This window comes from Apium graveolens, chromosome 6 (genome assembly GCF_009905375.1).
Source record: "Apium graveolens cultivar Ventura chromosome 6, ASM990537v1, whole genome shotgun sequence".
Classification (NCBI taxonomy): domain Eukaryota; kingdom Viridiplantae; phylum Streptophyta; class Magnoliopsida; order Apiales; family Apiaceae; genus Apium; species Apium graveolens.
In genome coordinates this window covers 136744921-136770644 of record NC_133652.1, presented here as the reverse complement: position 1 = coordinate 136770644, position 25724 = coordinate 136744921, and the positions used below count along the sequence as shown (strand labels likewise).

Genomic DNA, 25724 nt, shown 5'->3' with positions numbered 1-25724 from the left:
GTTTGTACCCAACAACTATGCTGTAATCTTAAACCATGATGAAGCTCCATCTGATTTGCACTTTGTGCAAGATCTTCTAGCACACAGTGAAATTGGGTATGCATTGACCCAGCCTCAAGTCATTTCCAGCCAACAAGTTCTGACATTCTGGCGGACTGGGCATTTTGATAATGGTGGTGCTACTGGTACTCCAAGCATTATTTTTGAAGTAAATGATGTTGAGCATGTGGTAACTCCTGGAGCAGTTCGTAAAGCTCTACATTTACCAGAAGGCTGCATTTTCTCAACAGTGGAGGAACCCCTTCTACAGTGTGTGTGACCTAACAAGTGGTATCAGAGCACATATCAGAAAGAATCACAAAGGCCATCAGCAGCTCATGGCCAATTTGGGGTATGAGAAGAGTTTGGCCAAGCTTGGACAGTTGAAAAGAGCACATATCAGAAAGGAATGGAGTTTTTTCTTCGACTGCATTACTAAAGCATTCGGCAATAAGTGTTCCAACTTTGATGCCATTCCTATTATGAGTCAACACATCGGGTATGCTATTATTCACCAAACTCATTTTGATTTTGCAAGTGTTGTGCTAGGCTTTATAGGGGATAGGATGACAGAGGATAGGAATGTAGTATATCTTGCTAGATTCTGTCAGCTTATATATACTTTTTGCTGTGCTGATGAACCTCAACTAGCCAGTTCTTTATTTCCACCCTTTAAACTCGCAAAACGGGCTTTTAATGACTTGGTAAATGCTGACCTTAAGAAGAAGGTGGTTAGACCCTTACAAATACCTCAGTCTATAAAACAGATCCTGGTAAATGGTGATCCTCAAACTTACAGATCTGTTTACCCTGATATTCAACCCACCACCACATCCCAGACACCACAACAACCATCAGAACATACCACACATACACCTCAACCTACTCAACCCTCTATCAGAACACATCTCCAACCTTCACAGATAACTCAACCTTCATCATCAGCACATACTGTGAAGCCTTCATCTTCCAAGCCCAAGAGGACAAAGACTGTACCTCAGACACCACAGAAGAGAAGGAGGATTATTCTGAGAGATGAGTCAGACAGTGAGGAACAGGTTTCTATATCAGAACCTGTTATTAAAGAAGCTGAGAAGGTCTCTTCTCAGAAGGATACTGGAATTGGGGGATCTAAGCTTCTCAAAAGGCTTAGAAGGATGTATTCTGATGAAACACCCAAGGTATATCAATCTTCAAAGAAAAAAAAGAAACAGAGAGCTCACAGGCCAGTTTCCGAGGATGAGGATGAAGCAGCTAAGGAAGGAGATCAGGAATCTCTGATCTCAAAAGAGCCAGAATTTGCTAAAGCTACTGCATCTCCACCTCCATTGTCACGAACTCAGGAAGCTGCTACAGATAAAGCATCTACACCACTTGTGTCTCCTGTACATGAACCAGTATCTACTGCAGACCCAGGCACAAGTGCTGAGATTGATATTCACAACCTAATTGTGCCTGAGGTTCTCTATTTAGAAGCTCCACCAGCTCAAACCAATCCATTCACAACACCAATTCCTGATGCTATTGAAACTCCATAATTGTCTACAACACCTTCTCTGCATCTAGACATTGAAGATCAGGCAATAGGTGAGCATCAGAATATGGCTGTTGATCAGACCTTGGAAGCAGATCAGCACTTAGAGGATGATGTTGAAGCCTCCATAGCCTCTCATACTGTTCTTTTATCAGAGAATGTTGACTCTGTAAGTTCTGATGCTGCAAATGCTGATGATACTGGTACTGCTGCTACAACTCTACAAGCTACTTCAAAATCTGAACTAGTCAAAAAGTTTGCTAGAGGAGATGCACCAATACCTTGGAGTGAAACTCCTAGAGGACAGGAGTGGACTAAGGATTGGAATACAGTTATCTTTGTTCCATCTGACAATATTCTTGCTGAGCACTTGGCAAAGGCTGATGAGATGCTAGCTAATGATGATTTCAAGACACAGCTGAGAGTTACTGCATTGAGTACAAGACATCTTCAAGGTCAACACTCAACAACTCAAGCTGAGTTGCATAAAATTCAAGAAGCATTACTCAAGCAAGAAATGACTATGAAAATTGAAAAGAAAAGATTTTTCAAACCTACCTTTGAAAGAGTTGCTTACATTGAGAAAACCCAAGAGAATCAACAATCTCAGATTGATGAAATTTTGAAAAATCAAGCTTCTCAGCAATCTCAACTCGATGAAATCCAATCTTCAGTGGAATTGCTTGTCTCTCTTCTTTTACCTGCTGATGCCAAAAAGGGGGAGAAAGAAATTAAGTCCAAATGCAAAATTGTTAAGACACTGAAAGGGAAGGATGATGAAAAAGATGACCAGAGAAACTCTGGAATGGGTGGAGGTCATGGTCAAGGTAGAAGTCTCTCATCAAGAAGAGCTGGAACTACAAGTCATAGAACAAGTTCTGATACTGGGAGAAGAATAACCTCTAATACTGGTAAAAGGATAAATTCTGATGAACTTTTGGATCTTGATGAAGAAATTTCAAGACAGTTATTTCTGAAAGAAAATCCAGGAATGGACTTTGAGAGTCTGATGGAAGAAGAAGCTAGACTTAAGTCAGAAAAAGACAATTCTAAATCTGAAGCTTCTGTTGGTAAAAAGAAACTTCCTAAGGCCAAAGACATTGTGATAAGAGAAAGGACAAATCTTGAGGCAACCAAGGCTAAATCACAATTGCAGATAGATCCAAGGTCCAAGGGCAAAGAAAAAGTTGGTAAACCTATAAAGGTTTATGTGCCTCCTGTGGATGAAGAAATTTCTGTTGAAGATGCTGATCTTACTCTGACTTCAAGAAAGATTTCTAAGACAACCTCTGAAATGGATCAAGTTGTTCAGAGTCAAGATATAGTTAGTTCTGATATAACCTTGAAGCAAGCAATCTCTGACATAGCTCAAGTTGACTTGATATCAGAAGATAAATTAAAGGAAACCTCTGACATTGCTCATGTTAAATCCTCAAAGTTACTCCTACCAGGTTTCACCAAATCCACATAGACTCAACCTTTGAAGACTGCTGCAAGTGGTTTTGAAGCAAGAGTGGTTACTGGAAAGGAAGCAAGAGATAAATGTGGATTGGGTAGTGCTGATGAAAGAAGAGTACAGAACACAACCAATGATCCAACTTCCTTAAGTGAACCAGGTGTTGGAGCAACTCCTGAAAGATTGAATCAACTAGAATCTGTACAAGTGGTTTACCATACTTACTTGAAAGAACACATCTTGTTATATTTCATGACAGATGGTAGGGTTTACCATATAAGGGAAAATGCTATTCCACTGAAGTATTTTGAAGAACTGGAACATGTATTATTCTTACTTCATGTGAATGACAGAATAACAGAAAGTGCTGCAAACTATTTGAAGACTCAAATTCAGAGACAGAAAAGGCTTTATTCTGTAAAGTCTGACAGCACATATCTTTCAAAGTACAGAGATCACAAGGGTGATATTATTGAGATGAAGCCTAACTCTGCTAAGATTATAACTACCTTTCTGGGTTACAAGGCTGTAGAATTCAATCTTGAGTCTGACAAGGCATATTTGATCAGACTGGATCAGGACATAAGGAAAGCCAGAATAAATGATCTCAGGGCTGCTATCTTCCAAACTGGTGAAGATTCTGCAGAGCTCAAAGATGCTAAAAGGAGGATGATTGATGAATTTAGATATGCTGAGAGATGTTTGTTAAAGAACTATCTCAGAACAACTCCTGACATCAGAGAGATCAGAAAGTGAAGCCAAGTCAAGATCTACAACTGCTCAAATTCTGATATATATACAGACTGAAGTTATTATCAGAAGTTAAAGTTGGTAAAGCTTTAAGGACTGTAAGTTGTAGTTATCTAGTCAATTTCTCATGCATTTGTACTTTATGTTTTTGACATCATCAAATATCTGTTAAACTTGTATATTATGCTAATTTACAAGTTGGGGGAGATTGTTAGATATATTTAATAATGTCATGACTAATATGATTTATGTTTAGTTTTCAGATGTTACTTAAACAGGACAAATCAGTACTTAACTGAAATCAGCACTTATACTGAAGTCAGAACTTAAGTCATCAGTACTTAAGGTTCAGGAGATATTTATCAGGAGATAATATCAGGATGTAAAGGAAACGTTCAGATAAGGAAGGCGGCTAATTGAAAGGAAAGAAAATCGAGACAAACGTAAGAAGAGATATGCATGAAGAAGGAATTCTATGAAGAATGGAATACTTGGAAGAAAAGATATCTGATTGATATATTTTAGGAAGCAGAATTATATTCCATATCAATTAGCGATTATCTTGTAATTGTGTGATATATAAACACAGACATAGGGTTTACACTATATGTGTTATCATTATCGAGAATATTATTCATTATAACCCTAGCAGCTCTCGTGATATTTGTTCATCACTGAGAGAGGACAGTTTCATATTGTAACAGAGTTTATTGTATTAAATAAAGTCTATTTTCTGTTACTTGTGTTATTTGAATTCGATTTGATTGTACTATACACTGTATTCAACCCCCTTCTACAGTGTGTGTGACCTAACAGGAGGAAATGAAAATTGGTACGGGGAATTTTGAGGACATGAAAATGGAAATTGAGAATTATGAGAAAATGGAAATTGGTATTGAGAATTCGGATTTTGAGTATTAAAATTAAAATTTTGTGGGTTTGAGAAATAGGAATTTGGATATGGGTATGAAAATTGGGGGTTTGAATTTTGAGAATTTGAAGGTGGAGGATTGTTGGAATTGTTTGGATTCATATTTTTCCAAAGAATTTTTTTTAATTTTTTTTTGAGAATGTAAAGATTATGAATAAGATATGAGAATTGCGAGTATTTATAGAAAAAAATATTACCGTTTTTTAAGTTTACGTTATAAATATATACGTTATATTTAGAAAAGCAGTCTGTAGAAATCTGTAAACTGAAAAAGTAAAGTAATGTATTAATGAGTAATGGTTTGCTGATACAAGAAGGAAGTTGATTTTGAATATATAGTAAAATAATCAAATGGGACAGTCCCAGTAAGAAGGGACTGCCCATTTTTATCTCCATTCATCTAATGCAAATACAGTCCCACTTTCCACAACCCAGCCATTTCACGTGGCCCAATGCGGCAAGTGACCCCCACTGAGGGTGCTCTTATACCTAAGTTACATGGACATATTCAACTTCCTCGATAATTGTAGATTAATTCTTTTTTATTTGATGTATTAGTTTATAATTAAGATGAAATGGAAACATACTTGTTTTGCTTTCACGGAAGTTTTCTTTTTGAACAAATTTGGTAATGGGTTTTTGACAATCGAGACGAGAGAGACAAAGATTCGTAAATATGACTAGACGTGTAGAGACAACCAACATATATTTATACTGGTAACTTACTTCTCACGTTGTTGAGTTTATTAGTTAAGAATAAGAACTTAAAAGCTACCTGTTAAACTAAATATATATTTTTCAAAATTTTGAATTTGCAATATCGGCTTAAAACGCGGTTTAATTGATGTGTTTAAAAATAAATAAAAAATTGACATCAAAGAAAATGACTCATGCATGGTTGTTTGTATTAAAAGTCAAAATTTTGTTACATAAATTGCTGTTTTAGATGAGAAGTAAATCATTAGTTTCCAAAAAAAATTCACAAATACCAGCCGCCTCCCTCCTCTCTCCCCTCTCCTAGGGTTTGTCCATTTTCAAGTAAATTGAGGGGCTTCTACTGGTTTTCTCCAGTGGAAAGCCCCGATCCCTTCATTTTCTTTTATTCTGATTGATTTCTTTTCAATAAAACCCAATTCTTTTGGGTATTCATGTGTCTCTCCTTTTGGAGTGTGTTTGTCTCTCCTTTTGGAGTGTTTGTTATGTTTTTGTTTAGTCATGCTTGGGTTAACTTGGTATTGGATCTGTTGAGGACGAAGTTGCTGATATTTTTGGTGATCTGCAAAACCTGTATCGAATCTGGGACGGTGATGATTATTGCAAGAGCTCACCTTTCACAACCAAAGATTGTTCATCTTTTATGGGTTTACACTTTCGGCATGTTTATAGCTGGTATCCGGCATGTAGATAGCTGGAGTGCCGCTTCTTCAATCTCATTTTATGCGATTGTTGTTTCTGAAAATTGGGCTAATCATAGTTTTTACGTGATATGGTCAATTGCGATGTTGTTATCTTCAGAGATGCTGGTGCAATTTGGATCGCTTGGGATGTCTTTGATTTCGTTTTTAGCTTCAAGAATTTTTAAATTCTATGTGTTAAACGATCAGGAAACAAATCTTCTAATTGATTTTAGTATGTTATTTGTTTAATCACCTGGTTGTATCGACATTTTGAGGTTTGTCCCGGCTTTATTATATTCAATTTAATGAATATTTTCTGTATTTGTCAAAAAAAAATCATTAGTTTCCATTTTATTAATAAGAAATTAATACAAGACAAATCACAAGGTGTGCTACCTAAGTATCTATACTATATTATTATAGGCTAGTATATGGAGTAAATAAAACATTAAATAACATGACAAAATAAGGTGCGACAGGATAATAATAATAATAGGAGTATAATAAAATTACGTAACCGTGAAAATGATTTCATGGTCCCCCACGCCCGCAAGTGGAAAAGAATGCAAAAAGGGTAAATGGGTAATGATCTGATTATTACAAAACGTGGCAGGCGACCAATGTATATCTATATCTATACTATATACACTGGTACACCAGTGAGACCAAAGTACACATGATGATACACTACTCAAACTAGTTAAAAATCTATTTTCTCTGCACTTCTGCCATTAGATCCTTTTCTGCTTCAAAACTTGTTACTGGGTATGCTATCATTTTTTTATTATTTTTTTTAAAAATTTGTAACAAATATATTCATGTGTTGTTAATCCTCAATCTGTGTTAAACTCTAAATGGTGTTCGATAAATTTCATTTTTTTTAGAATATGGGCTGGGATGATTTTTGATCGAATGTTCCTGTATTTACTTTTGATATTATGTTGATACAGATACATGTATCATTTGATTATAGTTGTAGATTGCCCAGTTTACATATTATTGATTTTATTAATTCTTGGGATGCAGAGGATCTGTGTTATCCTCTTGGATTATATTGTATGTAAATACATGTGTGTGTTGACTGGGGCAGTTCATACACTTCGAACATTTGAAGCACAGGTAACTTAAAACTATAGATTTTGGTTGGGTAGATCATTGCTTCTTTAATAATGCAACTATAAGATTAAAATTAGCAAAAAAGATTTAAAATGGAAAGAAACTATAAGATTAAAAGAACCATCAATAACAGTATTCTGGTTTTCATAATCCAGGACCAGCACTTCTTGTTTGGATGATTCTCTGTTTAGGTGTATTGGGATTTTCAGATTGCCGATTTTGAGTGTTTTTCTCATGTTTCTATGCTACTTGACAGGCTGTACCTTACTAGATTTTGAATTGCACTTATATCATTTATACCCTTTTCCGGTAAACTAATTAAGATTACTTGGGAGCACGATGAGATAGCTCAAGTAGTAAGAGCTTATATCTTGTTGTTGTTCCTGTTTAATTCCCGCTCACCCCCAAGATGTCTGAGACATTTTGTAAGGCATCTAAGCCTAACTATTCAAAAATAAAATAAAATTAAGATTACTTGGAGAAATAGAATACAACTTTACCTTGTATAAGTTTACTCCAAGTGATCTCACACTTAAAAAATTAAAGTATCACATAAACCTTATGATAGTTTATGAACTATTGCTGCTTAATCTATTCTAGGAATAGAAGACGGACTAGGGCTTTACTCTGTGTTTTCCACCAGATTAAAGTTTGCTTAGCTTGCCAATTCTGGTCAGTATGTTATCCTCTGAAACTGAAATGCCATCTAATACAGTCTTCTTTTTTCAATTTAAGTTTATATCGCTTTTTTGTTTTCTGACATTTACATAATAAATATAGTCTGGCTTAGTAAATATCAATTTTCAAATTTCTCTCCTTTAGGAATGGCTTTGGTTGGTCCTCCTGTTCCGCTTCCCAAAAATGGATATAAGGCTTATGAAGATCCATCTTTTATCAAGTGGAACAAGAGAGATGCTCATGTTACATTGCGCTGCCAGGACTCAGTTGAAGGTATTTATCAATACTCTATGTTCTTGGTTCTCATAGCAGTTATAGTCATTGTTTAAATTTGTTTGGTGATAGGTTCTGTTTATTTTTTTTTCAAATGTGTATATGTGAAAATGTATGAAACTACAAAAAAATATGTTCACGGAAATTATGTTTAGCAGCAAAAGTAGGTTATTATGGGCATGGAAAATTCTTGTGCAGAGGCATGTCCTATAAGTTAATGCTCGAGTAATTGTGTGATCTTGATAGAGTAGCACTTAAAGTTGGTTCATTGTTATTTAGCAAAAAAAAAATAAAGTTGGTTCATTGTTTGACTTCTAGTCCTCTGTCCTCCCTATTTGCCTTATCCAGGTTCCAGAACATAGATAAACTTGAAATTATGGAATTATTCTGTAAAATAGGCTCCCACTATGATGTAGCAACAGTGATGCATCCAGTCAGGTTTTTCTTAGACATTGTATTTTTTAATTGGGAGCTTTACTTGAACTCTGTAGGATTTTAAGTTCATTGTTAATGCATTTGATATATAATTGGGTTCCTGTTTTGATTGGTTGGTCACTGTTATGATGGTCAATTATAAGATGAGGACATTACTTGAAATTCAGAATTAATTGATGTCTGCGCTTTTTTTCTTATAAAAAAAGAAAGGAAAAGGAAAGGATGCACAATCATAGATATACACTTGATTTCAATGTATGTCACATGTTTTAAGTGTTGTCATGCAGTATATATATTTGGAACCTTTACTTTTTGGTTTCTACTTAAAAAGCTGCATACCTGATGAATCTCATTACTCATTGTCTGTGTAAATGTTATATATACGAATAGGGTCTCTTAGATACTGGCACGAGCGCAGCAAAGTGAACCTAGTGGCATCTCAATCAGCGGTTTGGGATGATGATGCTGTTTCTCAGGCTCTGACTTGTGCTGCTTTTTGGGTCAAGGGTTTGCCTTACGTGAAATCCTTGTCCGGTTATTGGAAATTTTTGCTTGCTTCCTCTCCTGTCAGTGTCCCTTCAAACTTTTATGATATTTCGTTCCAAGATTCAACATGGGATAAAATACCAGGTACCTATTCTTATTTTTTAAGTTCTAAATGCATCAGTTTTTTTTCACCTTGAAAACGACCATTTTCATTTATTAGTTTTCCAAAGTATTTTCTTGCTACTAATATTATATGATGCATTGTTCTTAACCTTTTCATACAGCAAATCAAATAAATAATAATCCTAATATTCGGAAGGCCACTTTATCCCAGAATTTACATCAGTAATATTTAGAAAAAAAAGCATTTAGCAAAAAAAAAAAAAGGAATGAACTCTAAAAATAAATGGTAATGAATTAGGTTCATGACTATTTATCCTTCTAAATGATTCATCATAGTCCATAGACATCTAAATACCAATGCCTAGGGCTACTGATTCCTGTTTGTCACACTGTATCACCTGATCGGTCTGCCTTGTTCCATATTTTCACCCAAAGTAAAGTAACGATCATTTGCACAAACTCTAGCATATCTAGGGACCAATGTTTCATCTTCACTTTTTAAAGCATATCAATGTTGAGACTGCTTAACTAATTATCAATTTGTTGTGATAATGTGGTTTTTCACATGAAATATCTAAATTTTGCTTCTGAAAAACGTTTTAAATTGTGACAGCTGTTAAATGTGCCCAGAGTTATCTGTTACCATACTATTTGCAATATTGCTTTTCCTAGTTTAGGAGTAGAAGTGTATTTTCTATTAAATGACTATTTGACAGGATTTTTCTTGGCTAACCGAAAATAGCTTGAAATTAACATTAGCTGTTCAGTCTAGTGATTATCCCAATTTTATATCATAAGTATTGATCATCCGAACTTGCAAGAGGAGAGAAAAGAGGAAGAAAAAGTTAAGTAGTAATAGTACAACAAGATAAAGAGAGCTGGACAGGAAATTTAACCTTTATGTTTTTCTTTCAACAGTACATTCTTTGTTCTCAAAGTTCTTTATAGGCTAAGATGAATGTAACTTTTAAAATTTACCATTTGCAAATTACTTTTAGATCTATTATCTTATTATTGTTGTCTTATATATATATTTTCTTTTATGTTATTGGTGCAGTACCTTCTAACTGGGAGATGCATGGATTTGGTCGTCCTATATACACAAATGTTGTATATCCATTTCCTCTTAATCCGCCTAGTGTTTCTGATGATAATCCAACTGGATGCTACAGGACATACTTCAACCTACCAAAAGAATGGGAAGGTATGACAGGGAACCAGCTTCGAGGCTATGTTACTTTGTAAGTGTTACTTGAAGCCAGCTTTGTTATGTAATATGCTTGTTTAACAGGTCGAAGGATATTTTTGCACTTCGAGGCTGTTGATTCTGCTTTCCATGCATGGGTTAATGGTGTTGCGATTGGATACAGGTTTTTAATTATTTCTTATAATTAATCTCTGTGATAATTGATACATGCCTCTTGTTAAGATGTTTTAATGTAAAATAAAAATGGGACCGTAAAAGACTTGTATTTTGTCTAAGACATTAAGTTGCAAAGCATTTATGTGAGTCATATGTTATTAGGACTAACTTTGGAATTAGACATATATGATCTATGATAATGTTTGATGAAAGAAAGATGGGGAAAGACCCTTTACTGTGATAATTTCTAAAGGATCTTTAGAATAAAAAAAATGCCTTCTTAAGATTTAAGATTTGCAGAGACAAGGTATTCTTCCTACAGAGAACTGTCTTTTGGTATGATCATTGAATCTCTTATTATCTCTTAAACCTTAAAGAACTTATCTTTGTAGTTTATTTAGCAAGCCATGCCTACCCTTTGGGGGCTGTGTACGGTCAACCTTCAGATTGTATAATGATGAAGCTAATGTTGACAGATAATATTATGCACATATTAACTTACTTCTATATGTATACCAGTCAGGACAGCAGATTACCTGCAGAGTTTGAAATAAGCGATTTATGTCATCCATGTGGTTCTCAGAAGCAGAATGTACTAGCTGTCCAAGTTTATAGGTGGAGTGATGGCTCTTATCTTGAAGATCAAGACCACTGGTGGCTATCTGGTATTCACCGTGACGTGCTGCTTCTATCCAAACCACGGGTTTGTATTTAACATCCATGTCGATTTTCCATTTTGATTCAGAATTAGAAAAATATTAGGCGCCAGTGAATAATTTGCCTGTATACGTTTCCAGCTCCAGTAATTGGTAGTAAAAATGTGCTAAAATATTTATGATTGTGATATTACTTTTTTGTACATTTGCTGTGCATATTATTAACAAAGAAAGGCTAATTTTGAAAGTGTTTATATACTTCTTTTCAATTTAGATAATGCTCGATCTTGGTAGATTACAGTCTTTCTAAAATATGGTGACCATGTTAGAAAAGCTTGAGACCGCGCAGTTCGAAGCATACGGTCATTTTAATCATTACTCTCTGTCCCATTCATTTCTATACAGTTTCCTTTTTTGGATGTCCCTCTCAATTCTATACATTTCAAATATTACCCAAAATAGTAAAGTTTTATAATATGAAAAAGTAACTACATCCACTATTTTCTTCCACTACACTCACTTTATACAGTTTATATTGATTGGTCCCACAACCTTATCACTTTTCTTGCTTTTTCCCAATATATTACAATTTTTCTTAACCTCCGTGCACAAACCCAACGTATATAAATCAATGGGACGGAGGGAGTATATAACTATTTTTTCTGAAAAGCCCGAATTTACCCTCTGAAAAACTAATGCTAGTATGGACGTTTTTATATCTTCTCGTTATGGAAATGTCTACTTATGTGATTTCTAAAATCACCTGCCTCCAAAATTAATTTAAGATGGAATTTTTTGAAGATTAAAGTTTATTATAATAAAGATACTGTTTTTGTATGTGTTGTGTGAGTAATCAGTTAAAGCTGGCCCTAAAAGCTATTACCTCAACTTATATGGTGAACATCACTATACACTTATGTTCGAGTATTAGCAGTTGTTACGGACACTATACAAATTTTTTGGCCATATAAGTAGAATATGAAATCTTGGAAAGTGTGACAAACAGCACCATTGTAATTACTGATTTTTGATATATAATCCAGAAGAAAAATCATACTATGTGGTATATAACTGATGTAATTCGGTAAGAAAATTTATGTGCAGGTATTCATCATGGACTATTTCTTTAGATCGAACTTGGAGAAAGACTTCTCTTCTGCCGATCTACAAGTATGTCTCAAATTTGCAAGGAAATTTGTCATTTTCTTTATCATACTTTCCTTCATTTTTAGTTAAATATCATATTTTTCTTCTTAGTGTTTAATACTTAAAAACTAAACTCACACTCTTCTCTTGAAAGAATCTCTGATTAACTTAAAAATTATTCTACTCTGTTACATTCTACACTTATTATAATTACCCATTCCCCCGTTTTTCAGTGAATTTGTCATCAATTATTATCCTAGTACAGATTTTTGTGGTAATGTATCTTCACTAGGTTGTATATAAACGGGCTTGCCAATTTCGATCAGAAATGTTTTTACCTAACGAAGGCTAATGTAGTAGTTTATCTCCAGTATAAACAGTTCTCTTTATATTATGTATATCATATGTATGACCGGTAGATTTAATAGCAATTTGATGAGGAACGAGATTAAAGAATTAATATATATTTTATTAATTAGTTTATATTTATTCAGTGTAAAGATAAATAATGTTTTTATCTTTATGTTTTATATGTGTGGCTATGAGTATATTAATTAAGTAGTTTATTATAATAAAGCCCATTTTTTACGGGCCTTAGTCCATTAGGTTAATACTAGGGTTTCATAGTCTGTATAAGTGATGTATCCCCCACATTATTAAGTAGTTTTGATTATACTTTTTTCTTGGGAATAATATTGAATTTATTCTTGGGTATCATATAAGTCATTGCTTTAATCATTTTGTTCTTGTTTTTATATTATAATTCATCTTTCTAAAATCGTGTCCTACATCCAATGTCTAATGCTTTCAATTTGTCATTAATTTCTCATTAAACTTGGTCCCTGATGCTCTTATATATTAGCAATTTTGTTGCTATCATTATAAATAATCAAGGTCTTCTCTTTCTGAAGTTTTGGGACATTCAGACATGTAGAACTTTTCTCTTTTGTTTTCTTTCCATTATCTATTCTAGTGAGTGGTCAGATTTATTGATAACATTTGTAGAGGTCGGTGGTTTATATCTGCAAAGGACTAGTCACACCTTGTGTGTTTTATATTTTGATAAATTTTTGTGAGATGAATTAAACTTAGATTATAAATCAACTGTTAACGTATAGAACGATTACAACTACTGGGAGGGATTCGAGAGTCCCTAGTCGCCTCTCCCAAACTATTCTCTCAATTCACAGAAATAACATAACCCTAATTTCACTGCCCCTCCCCTCTTTTGTTCTCCCCGGCCAAGCCCACCAATATTTCCTATTTCCTTTTTAAATAAAAAGACTGCTACTTTAATCTATTAAATTACCATGATACCCCTTTTTAATTCTTTTTAGTCCTATGCCTTGAGTGAGTTTTGAGCACAGTTGGTTGTTGACCCTGATGCGTGACATTACTCCCTTCCCACACAAGCACCTTGTCCTCAAGGTGGAACTCCGGAAATCGCTCACTAATAGCATCAACGTCTTCTTCCCAAGTAGCTTCAAATTCCGGTAGATTTTTCCACCTTATTAATGCCTCCCGATGTCCCTTATCCTTTGGACCCACATGACGCACGTCTAACAGCTGTTCAGGATGGACCACATGTTCTAGATCACTATTTAACTGATTTGGAATTGTGGGGGAAGCTGGTACAGTCCCTATAGCTCGTCTCAATTGTGAGACGTGAAAAACCGGGTGCAACTTACTTTCAGGAGGTAAATTAAGCTTGTACGCCACCTTTCCAATCTGCTGCATCACTTCGAATGGCCCGTAAAACTTTGCTGCTAGTTTTTCAAAAGGACGGCGTGCCAGGGACCGTTGACGGTACGGTTGCAATTTGAGGTATACAAAATCCCCTACTGCAAACAGTTCGTCCCTGCGTTTTGTATCAGCAGCTGCCTTCATTATAATCTGAGCACGTACCAAATCCAGCCTCAATTCAGCCAAGAAATAATCACGTTCCTGAAGCATTTCTTCTATGCTACTCACTGGGGTTTGTCCCCGTCCAATGCTGAGTAGTGGTGGGGGATCCCTCCCATAAACCATTGTAAAAGGGGTCAGCTGTGTTGACATATGAGTGGCAGTGTTGTAAGAATATTCCGCCCAAGGTAACCTACGCGCCCACTGTCTTGGTTGAGCTCCAGCAAAGCAACGCAAGTAAGTTTCTAGGGCTTTGTTAACAATCTCCGTTTGGCCGTCGGTTCGGGGGTGGTAGGCCGTGCTATGTTTAAGTTCGGTCCCTTGCATCCTGAAAAGCTCTCTCCAAAAGTTACTCAAGAAAACTCTGTCACGGTCTGAGATAATTGAACTCGGAAACCCGTGTAGTCGCACGATTTCCTTCGTAAAAACCTCTGCTACTGAGACTGCAGTAAATGGGTGTTTCAACCCCAAGAAATGGCTGTACTTTGACAACCTATCCACAACGACCAAGATGGTGTCAACTCCTTTGGACAGTGGCAGTCCCTCGATAAAATCAATAGAAATATCATCCCAAATTTTTGTAGGAATTGGTAGGGGCTGTAGAAGCCCGGCTAGAGATCGTTGTGATAACTTATTTTGTTGACACACCCCACATTGTTGCACATAGGTTGTTACCTCTTTCCGCATTCCGGACCAGTGCCAGTCAGAGGCAAGGCGGAGATAAGATTTTACTTCTCCGGCGTGACCCCCAATTGGAGAGCTGTGATACTCTCTTAACAACATGTTCCTTAGCTTCGATCTTCGCGGTATAATCACACGCCCTTTATACAACAAACAACCTTCAGCCACAGAAAACCCTTCGTGCCCATTTGAATTTTCTTGCAAATCTGCTATGATTTGTTGCAAGAATGGATCTTCTTTTACTTCTTGCCGCAACTGCTCCCAGTTTAATTCAGGCAATGACAACAAGGCTCCCAACTCAATGTCCCCAGTAGTTTTTCTCGATAGCGCGTCTGCCACTTTATTGGCTCGTCCCGGTTTAAATTGTATCTCAAAAGAGTAGCCCAACAACTTTGAAACCCATTTTTGGTGATCACTACCAACTTCCCTCTGCTGCATTATAAACCTCAGGCTCTGTTGATCAGTCCTCACAATAAAATGCCGACCCAATAAATAATACCTCCATTTTTGAATGGCGAGACACACAGCCATCAACTCTTTTTCGTAGATGGATTTTTGACGAGCTCGTATGCCTAGCAGTTTGCTAAAATAAGCCAGAGGACGGTTTCCTTGCATTAACACGGCTCCAAGACCGAAACCGGATGCATCTGTCTCTAATACGAACTCTTGAGAGAAATCAGGCATTACAAGCACAGGGGGATTTGTGAGTGCTTGCTTTAATTGCAGAAATGCCCTTGTAGCTTCATTTGACCAGCCAAAATTGTCTTTCCTCAACTGGTCCGTTAATGGTCCAACTATTTGAGCATACTTTTCTACGTACTTTCAGTAATAACCGGTAAGGCCCAGAAACCCGCGAAGCTCCCTCAAGTTTTTTGGTTGTTCCCACTCCACTATAGCTTTGGTTTTGTCACTGTCGACTGCGACACCTTGGCCTGAGATGACGTGACCGAGATAGGCTACACGGTCTTTACCAAACGTACACTTCTTTATATTCGCGTAAAGGCTGTGATTTGTCAGTGCCCTTAGAACCAGTTTAACATGTTCCTGATGTTGCTCCCTGGTTTTGCTATAAATGAGGATATCGTCAAAAAAGACCAGGACGAATTTCCTTAAATACGGTCGGAACACGTCATTCATTAAGGATTGAAACGTTGTCGGGGCATTCATCAAACCAAACGGCATAACCAAGAACTCATAGTGCCCATCGTGGGTTCGGAAAGCGGTCTTGTGTGTATCCTCGTCTTGCACCAATATTTGATGATATCCCGCCTTCAAATCGAGTTTTGAGAAAATCCTTGACCCATGTAACTCATCTAGTAGCTCTTCAATCACCGGAATGGGATACTTGTCGGGTATAGTCTCTTTGTTTAGAGCCCTATAATCTACGCAGAAACGCCAAGATCCATCCTTCTTGCGTACTAGCAACACGGGGCTAGAAAATGGGTTTGTAGATGGTTTTATTATCCCCGCTTTTAACATCTCCTGGATCATTTTCTCTATCTCATCCTTCTGACTCTGGGGGTACCGATAAGGTCGTAGCCCTACAGGTTGACTCCCCTCTTTTAACCGAATAGAATGCTCTCGGCCTCTGGGAGGGGGCAGGCCCTCGGGTTCTGCAAAAACTGATTGATGTTCCTTCACCACTTCCGCCAAAAATTCTGGTACCTCCACCTTGTTTTTCCCTGTTTGTTTTTCCTCTCCAGTTTCCATCCTATTTATTTTCACCCAAAACCTCATTTTCTCCTTGCGAAGAGTGCGAATCATTACCTTCAAAGAAATTTGGGATTTAACCAACATCGGATCTCCAACCAGTGTCACAGTAGTGCCCCCCTTTTGAAATTGCATCACTTGTGATTTCCAGTTTGTTGTTACGGCTCCCAACTGTTCCAACCATTGAATCCTCAGAATCACATCCGTTGTACCTAAACTCAAAGGCAAAAAATCCTCGTGCACGACCAAACCTCCATCCAACTGAATTGATACATTTTTACACACTCCATTCCCTTTCACGGTATCTCCATTCCCCAACGTATGCGTGGCCCCGGGGTCGATAAGCACCACGACCTCGCTGTTCCCCAACAACCCCCTTTACTTCATTGTCTTGGGGTTTGACAGCCCCACTACCGAGTTTAATGACACTTCGGGATGCATTCTTACCTCATTTTGCTTCTCCCCCATTTGGTCTTCCGTCGGTGATTGAGGTGGCTCACTACCTGTTCCCTCTGACCCCTCCTCATCGTCTTCCTCTAATAAAAGAACACTCAATTCCCGTCTTCGACAGCGATGTCCCACCGACCATTTGTCGTCACATCGAAAACATAGACCCTTTGAGCGTTTTTCCTGCAGCTCCTTCTCACTTAAACGCCGAACCTCTCCCACGCCCTTTCCTACACTCATTCCCGTATACTTGGGCGTAGTTACTGATGCCTGTGACTCCCCACCTCCAGAAACCCAACTTCTAACCGATGTAGGACTGGTCTGTCCACTCAGGGAAGGCACTGCTGCAGGGCCCTTCGAAGCATAAGAATACATACTTGACTTGAACGAACTAGTTAGCAATTTTTATGATCCCACTGCCGTATTTTTCTCTTCAACCCGTAAAGCCAACTCCATTGCCTGTTCTAGATTTACCGGACTCAACAGCCTCACCTCAGCCCGTATATCTTCCTTTAGCCCAGTCAAAAACTGTCCCAACAATATTTCCTCCGCCACACGGTCAAGTGGCGCTGCTGTCTCAATAAACTTACGCCTGTACTCGGCTACTGTATGAGTTTGAATTGTTGACAACCATTGCTCGTAGAGAGACCCTCCTTGAACTGATCGAAACTGCCCGAGAACAAATATTTTTAGATCCGCCCAACGACGAATCGGATGCCTTTTATTCTCCCATTGAAACCATTTTAACGCATCTCCTTCAAGAGCTACAACCACTGCTTCCAACCTCTCTTCCTCCGTAAGCTTGTAAAAATCAAAATACCTATCAACCCTCATAACCCATCCATCCGGGTCACTCCCATCAAAAATTGGCATGTCGAGTTTTCGAAAATGCCAATTTCCAGGTCCCCCTCCAGAACCCACACCGACCTGATTGCTCCTGTCATACTGCGCACTCCCAAAACCCCCAGATAAACTACCCTCTCTGTTTGGAGTATAAGTCACATCTCGCGATGACTCCGCATAATTAACACTTCGTTCCATCGTATCAGAAGGTTGATTATGCATAGATTGAATAGAAGTAAGAGTGGATTTTACCTCCAGCTGAAATTTATCTTGCGAATCCTTAATGGCATAGATGAGTGCTTCGTGTTGTTCCCTGACTCGTGAGATTCGCCCTTCTAACCGTGCCGCCAAAGCTTCCATGTCTGCCCCCTGTTTCTTCACCTGTTCCGCTTGATTGGCTCGTAACGCTTCCACCAATGATTGCTTCATCGCCCCCAAACCCTTCTCGACAGCCTGACTTACCATCTCCTGCAACTTAGCCTCCATATTCCCCATTGCATCCTCTAACTCCTCCACTCTTTGATTAACCATAGGTGTTGTCGGCGCCATAGATCGTAGTGCTCTGATACCACTTGAGATGAATTAAACTTAGATTATAAATCAACTGTTAACGTATAGAACGATTACAACTACTGGGAGGGATTCGAGAGTCCCCAGTCGCCTCTCCCAAACTATTCTCTCAATTCACAGAAATAACATAACCCTAATTCCACTGCCCCTCCCCTCTTTTGTTCTCCCCGGCCCAAGCCCACCAATATTTCCTATTTCCCTTTTAAATAAAAAGACTGCTACTTTAATTTATTAAATTACCATGATACCCCTTTTTAATTCTTTTTAGTCCTACGCCTTGAGTAAGTTTTGAGCACAGTTGGCTGTTGACCCTGATGCGTGACATTTTGTATCATAATCTGTTCTTAACCCATATTATGTACTTCAATATTATATACTATATAAATAATGCCTCTGCATGCGGAAAAGATATTTGAGTTAATAATTCTGATGTTCTCGTATATCTAGTGACACCCATTGGTAGTCCTAACTAGCAGAATCTTGTGATAAACAAATGAGTTAATTTACATTTTTATAATCCAGCTTGAAGTTGTAATCGATAACTCAAAAGAAGCATCCAAGGGAGATTTCCTCAAGAACTTCACTGTTGAAGCTGCAGTCTATGATACTGGAAGCGTGCCTATCAGTGATGGGCAGGTTGATCTACTTTCGGCTGCTGTATGTCATTTGAAATTTTGTCCACCACCTGCGGGGACTCTGGGTTTCCATGGATATATGCTTGCAGGAAAACTTAAATCGCCCAAGCTTTGGACAGCGGAGCACGTAATCATTCTCACCTTTTAATAAACTACTCAAAATAATGTCCTTGCAGCTAGCATACTACTGGCATCTGAAGACCAATTTTGAGCTTAAGTTTTCCTTTATCTTTAATTGTTTCTCTGTCTGTGTGCTATTTAACATATTAAGCTGGTCAGTCTCTCCCTAAATTTTTCAATCTTTTCGATAACTTGGTATATAGATGGTATTTCAGTCCCCTCAATAATTGTATCATGTTTGCTGCAAGTCCTATTACCACATGATGCACTTAAATGCCGATTATCTATATGCACTTCATATATATGCTCTTTACTTATCTACATGGCAAGAAGTGTTGAAAGAGGTACTATACTAGTATTATATTATTTGTTGGGGCCTCTGTCTAATACCCTAGCTTTTATGAGTTGCTTACTAAATTTTATTATGTAATATGTATATATTAATTGCAAGGAATGTAACTTATACATGATTTTACTTGTACAATAGTTTGGTCTGGATTTTGTTTCTTTGCACTTTCTTATTTCAATGTTTTGGGACAAACAACTGAAGTTTAGATGTTTCTTCAACTGGTCTAAATTTTTGTTATGTGATATAACAGTTAGTAGATATAATATGATGTCACGTTTGCAATATGGTTGGAAATTTTGACATATCTATGCATGAAGCTCATCTAACATTTCTCTCATATTTTTTGCTTTGCAGCCAAATTTGTATACCCTTGTTGTCACCCTCAAAGATGCATCAGGCCAAATTATCGATTGTGAATCATCACAAGTAGGTATTCGCATGATCTCAAAAGCCCCAAAGCAACTTCTTGTAAATGGGCAACCCGTTGTCATAAGAGGGGTAAATAGGCACGAACACCATCCACGTCTTGGAAAAACAAACTTGGAGTCCTGCATGATTAAGGTGACAACATAAGTAGTTCTTATCAGCTAAAGTTTTCCATGCATCTGTGAGAATGCTAGTTGGAAATCACGGTTCTAACATCAAAATTTATATATTTTTCTTTCAGGATTTAGTTTTAATGAAGCAAAATAATATTAATGCTGTAAGAAACAGCCATTATCCACAACATCCACGGTGGTATGAATTGTGTGATCTGTTTGGAATGTACATGATTGATGAAGCCAACATTGAGACGCATGGTTTTGATTATACTGGACATTTTAAGCATCCGACTAAGGAACCAGTATGGGCTTCAGCTATGTTGGATCGTGTCATTGGCATGGTTGAGAGGGACAAAAATCATGCATGCATTATTTTATGGTCCTTGGGGAATGAGGCAAAATATGGTCCCAATCATGATGCACTTGCTGGTAACTGACATTTAATAACATGGAGCATATTTTGGCTTGATTAAATAAAAATCGTTAAGTGTTTCTTAATATGCTCTTGATGTTAACTATTATGGTTATAAATTTTTTGAACAAGAGAAAACTAGCCCATTTCTTTACTCTAAACTAGCAATACATGAGGATCTCACTATTCCGATTTGACATGAAGCTGTCTGATTTTATACATGCAAAATCATCCTATGTGAATTGAATGATTACTCATATGTACCAGGGTCAAAGTTCAGTTTACATGTCCAATCTTCAGGCACTGGTTTCCGTTATTACGGATTAGCATTGTCTTTGAATACAGAAGGCACTGCTTTCGATTTTTACATGTTGCATTGAATACCGAATAAGAAAATAGAATCCTCAAATATTATTTATGTAATTTCGGGTTTATATAGCCAGATTATAGGACCAAATAGCAGAACACCGAATTTTGTGGCCCCATATACTACCATATCTGTTGTCTATCACTAATATCTGGCACGCATTTTTTCTTTTACTTATCCACGTTGAATGTACAGATTCATTGAGTCCAGATGTCTGCTGCAGATACTCAATACTCATTGTACATTTCTAGCTTAATACATTTCACAATGATACTTATATTTGCAAACTAGTCAGAGCTACCATTTATCTCTGAAAGCATCTAAATTTTAAAATTATATCCAAATTGTTAAAAACTGCTTCTAAGACTATATCTTATAATAAGAAATTGACGCAGTCATGTTTATAAATGGTTCGTTGCAGGATGGATACGTGGTAAGGATCCATCAAGGCCTTTGCACTATGAAGGTGGTGGATCTAGGACTACTGCTACAGATGTAGTGTGTCCCATGTACATGCGTGTGTGGGACATAGTAAAGATAGCCCAGGATCCTACGGAAACACGACCTGTGATCTTATGCGAGTGTGTTTTCCTTTCTGTGATTTTGCAACTCTGTTTATACTAAGATATGCAATTTAAGTATCTAAAAAAGTTTCAATGCACTGACAGGTATTCACATGCAATGGGAAACAGCAATGGAAGCCTTGATGAATACTGGAAGGCAATTGATATCACTTTTGGTCTACAGGGAGGCTTTATCTGGGATTGGGTTGATCAGGTTTTTAGTCAACAAATCCGTCATCTGTTTAATGGTCATTTCATGTTCATATTCCAGTTTGTGTCGCTAAATTTTGATATGACGCACTGATAACATTATAGTAATGAAGATTCTTTATCGTTTATATTTCTTTAACTCTAACTCACCCCACCCCACCCCCCGGTCGGGAAAAAAACATCTTTTAAATATGAAGCCTCGCGAACTGCCGAAGCACTTGTGTATCAAGCAACAAACTGAGAACCATATAAGTGAAGTTTAAAGTCCAGTTGCCACAAGTAGATCTCAATTATAGTTCAGAACTGTAGGTATCTGTATATTCAACTCTAATCGAGCCCTAATTAAAGATAAATTGTAATTCTGTACATTGTTTTTTATCTTGAACCTTAGTAGGTTTATAAGCTCATGAAAGTCTTACTACTATATTGCACAACCTTTCTCCTCAGATGTACACTATACTCTCCTCGTATTTTTGAACTCCTAGAAGCTTCATTGTCTACCAGTCTTTTATGTTTCAATGTCATTGTAAAGTTTTAAGTGTTTGCTTTTTATGCAGGGGTTATTGAAGGAAGGTTCTGATGGCACCAAGCATTGGGCGTATGGAGGTGATTTTGGTGATATCCCTAATGATTTAAACTTTTGTATTAATGGTATAGTGTGGCCAGATCGTTCTATTCATCCTGCAGTACACGGTAAGTAATTTATACATCTTGTTGTTCCAAGTTTTATACAATATAATGAGTTAATACAGTTATTTAAAGACGGCATAGTTTATAGTTTATACAAGATAATGAAGTTTATTTTTGTTTTAGAGGTCAAGTACTGTTACCAACCAATCAAGGCGTCATTCAAAGACGGAATAATTAAGGTATCGTCATATTTCCTATACATTAATTTACGTCTCTTGGAATAAATGTTCTTTCATCCTTTTATTTTTTACCTTGTAGATCACCAACACCAACTTTTTTGATACAACACAAGAATTAGAGTTTGACTGGACCCTTTATGGTGATGGATGTGAAATTGGATCTGGGGTCCTCTCTGTACCAACGATAGAACCACAGAAGAGCTTTGAAATAAAGTGGGACTCGGGTGTGTGGTATCAGCTTTGGTCTTCGTCATCTGCTGCTGAAACCTTTATGACGATAACAGCAAAACTTCTGCGCTCTACACGGTGGGCTGATACTGGTCATGTTATTTTATCTTCACAAATTCAGCTACCCGTTCAGAATGAATCTATACCTCATGTAAGCTGTATTTCTATACTCCAGGTTGCCTGTTTAGAAGTAAACTATATCCTTAATAATTTATATAGATTTATGTGCAACAATTTTTTTTGTCAATCTGTGGATTGTAGGATATCAAAGTAAACAATGCCACTTTCTCTACTGAAATCACAGAAGATGCGATAAAAGTAAGCAACTACAAATTGTGGGAGATAAAGTTCAACAAGTGCACTGGCGCCATTGATAGCTGGAAGGTAAATGATTGATGATTTTCATTATATTAGCCATTGTCTTCTGCATAAACTTAAAATAAAGGCAGCAACCAGGGGTACGTTTTACATGTAATTTTTTGATACATTTTTTTGAATTGTGAAGCTTTAGGGTCATACTCATAAACTTGTACAATTAATTAAGCATATAATAGTGTTCTTAAGTTTTCGTCTTTCTATATAATCTCACTAAAAATGTCATGACCGGTAGGTTGAGGGAACTCAAGTAATGCAGAAAGGGATATTCCCTTGCTTTTGGCGAGCACCGATAGATAATGACAAAGGAGGAGAGTCAGATAGTTACTTGTCAAGGTGGAAAGCTGCTAACCTTGATGCTGTTTGCTTTCAGACTGAAAGTTGTATCATTGGGAACAAGACAGATAGTCTTCTGGAAGTAGCAGTTGTTTATCTTGGTGTAGTAGAACTTGAGGAGAATTCCGTCTCCCAGTCAAAAGATTCAAACGTTCTCTTCAAAATCAATGTTACATACTTCATCCATGGTACTGGAGATATTGTTATGAAATGCTGTGTAACTCCAAGTCCTAATCTTCCACCATTGCCACGTGTGGGAGTTAAATTTCACTTGGAGAAATCTATAAACCTTGTCAAATGGTATGGAAAGGGGCCATTTGAATGTTATCCAGACCGAAAATCAGCTGCCCATGTTGGAGTATATGAAATGAATGTTGATGATATGCATGTCCCGTATATTGTTCCTGGAGAATGTGCAGGTAGGGCAGACGTGAGGTGGGCAACATTTTTGAACAAAGAAGGGTGTGGACTCTACACTAGCATATATGATGGGTCTCCGCCTATGCAAATGAATGCAAGTTACTACACCACAGAAGAGCTTGACCGGGCAACGCACAATGAAGAACTTATTAAAGGAGAACATGTTGAGGTATATTCCCTTTAATAATTTTATTAATGAAGTAATTCTTAGTTAAATAATTCTATAAAACTTCATCCAAAAACAAGCGACACGCCATTGTTATCAAAGACGACTAGACCACACAAAGGTACCCGGGCGTCAAAGCTTTTCGTATTAGTCGAGCAATTTATCGACTTTAAGGCTTGACTCGGTGCCATGATAAACATGGAACACACGATAACATATAATATTTGTAGCAGTGTATGCCAATGGAACAGAAAAACAGACTGAATATATAATTTTCTATGATTTTTAAAGATTCTATATGATGTGAACAATCATTAGAAGATACAAGTGAATTAGAATGTGTAAGAAACTACATTGTGCTTTTTTTCATAGTTAAATGTGACAATATAATTACAAAAAAAAACTTGTTATAACCATCTGTCCGACATACTTACATTGGACATTGGATTGTTTTTGGGTGGTTAAGGGTAGATTGCTAATTTTTGGATCATTCACGCTTTGACATTAAGCAGTACTCAAAAAGTCACATTCTCGTTAAATGCAATTCACTTCTCCGTCATGCCCAATATCATTACATTGGACTTTGACTTAACGTTTCTTTGAGTTTAGTCTGCTAAATAACTCCATTTAGATTTAAGATTGTCACATCTCACCAGAAAGTGACACATATTTTGATGTTTTTTCAAATACCAAGCTATGTGATCAGGTTTTTGGAGAAACACTGTTAAGTTTTGTTTATATGCATAATTGGTTAGACATTGATGATTGACATAATATATTTGGTGTTACGCAGGTTCATCTTGATCACAAGCATATGGGTTTAGGAGGAGATGATAGTTGGTCACGAAGTTGCCATGAAAAGTATTTGGTTCCTGCTGTGCCATACTCGTTCTCCATCAGGTTCCGTTCAATCACTTCAGCCACTTCTGGCCACGACATATACAAATTGCAGCTCTGAAAGAACTCGTGGCACATGAACAACTGAGCTTCTCTGTAGTCTCTCGATATGTTACAGATTCCGAACCATACATGTCCATTGAGCTTCACGGCCTTGTTCAGCTGGCTTTCGAAGGTCACAATTATTCTCAAGTTCATGTGAACCGGAAGGCGCCCGGTATGCTAGACTGAAGACTTAACCATGCATCTACAATCTGTTCACTCAGTATAATTTCAAATTTACTTCATTCATATACATCTTCTCACAATAATTTTGAGTTGACAATGACAGAAGAGATGTATAAATTGTCTCTGCTCACAGAGGATGTATGCATAAAGTTGAGTTTTAAAATATGGGTTTATAATTGGTTATAAATAAATAGTTAAATATAAAATTTCGGGTTTAAAAATAGAATAATTTTGAGTTTACAATATCTGATTTTAAAATGATAAATCTTTTTATTATATTGAAAAAACAATATTTTGCAAATTAAAAATCGAACATCTAAATTTTGGAATAACTCGGGATTTGATATGGATTATCAAAATACATTTAAATCTCTTTAAAAGTATAATAGCCGGGGTCAAGAAAAAATATTATTTTAATGAGTTTATTATTTTACCAGAAATAAAAATACTATCTATTTATTATTTTTGAGA

The 25724-nt window shown here is 36.8% G+C and overlaps 1 protein-coding gene across 1 annotated transcript; it reads left to right on the top strand.

Moving 5' to 3' along the window:
- The first annotated feature begins 6717 nt into the window (after window positions 1-6717).
- Window positions 6718-25418, top strand: LOC141664187 (uncharacterized). The gene is made up of 18 exons (XM_074470085.1): window positions 6718-6872; window positions 8046-8174; window positions 9000-9239; window positions 10276-10422; window positions 10510-10588; window positions 11101-11284; window positions 12342-12407; window positions 19059-19298; window positions 19995-20201; window positions 20308-20611; window positions 21383-21542; window positions 21630-21738; window positions 22292-22427; window positions 22548-22603; window positions 22683-22982; window positions 23093-23215; window positions 23442-24131; window positions 24922-25418. The coding sequence occupies exons 2-18, from the start codon at window positions 8048-8050 to the stop codon at window positions 25084-25086; spliced, it is 3333 nt and encodes a 1110-aa protein (XP_074326186.1). The 5' UTR covers window positions 6718-6872; window positions 8046-8047; the 3' UTR covers window positions 25087-25418.
- The last annotated feature ends 306 nt before the right edge of the window (window positions 25419-25724 follow it).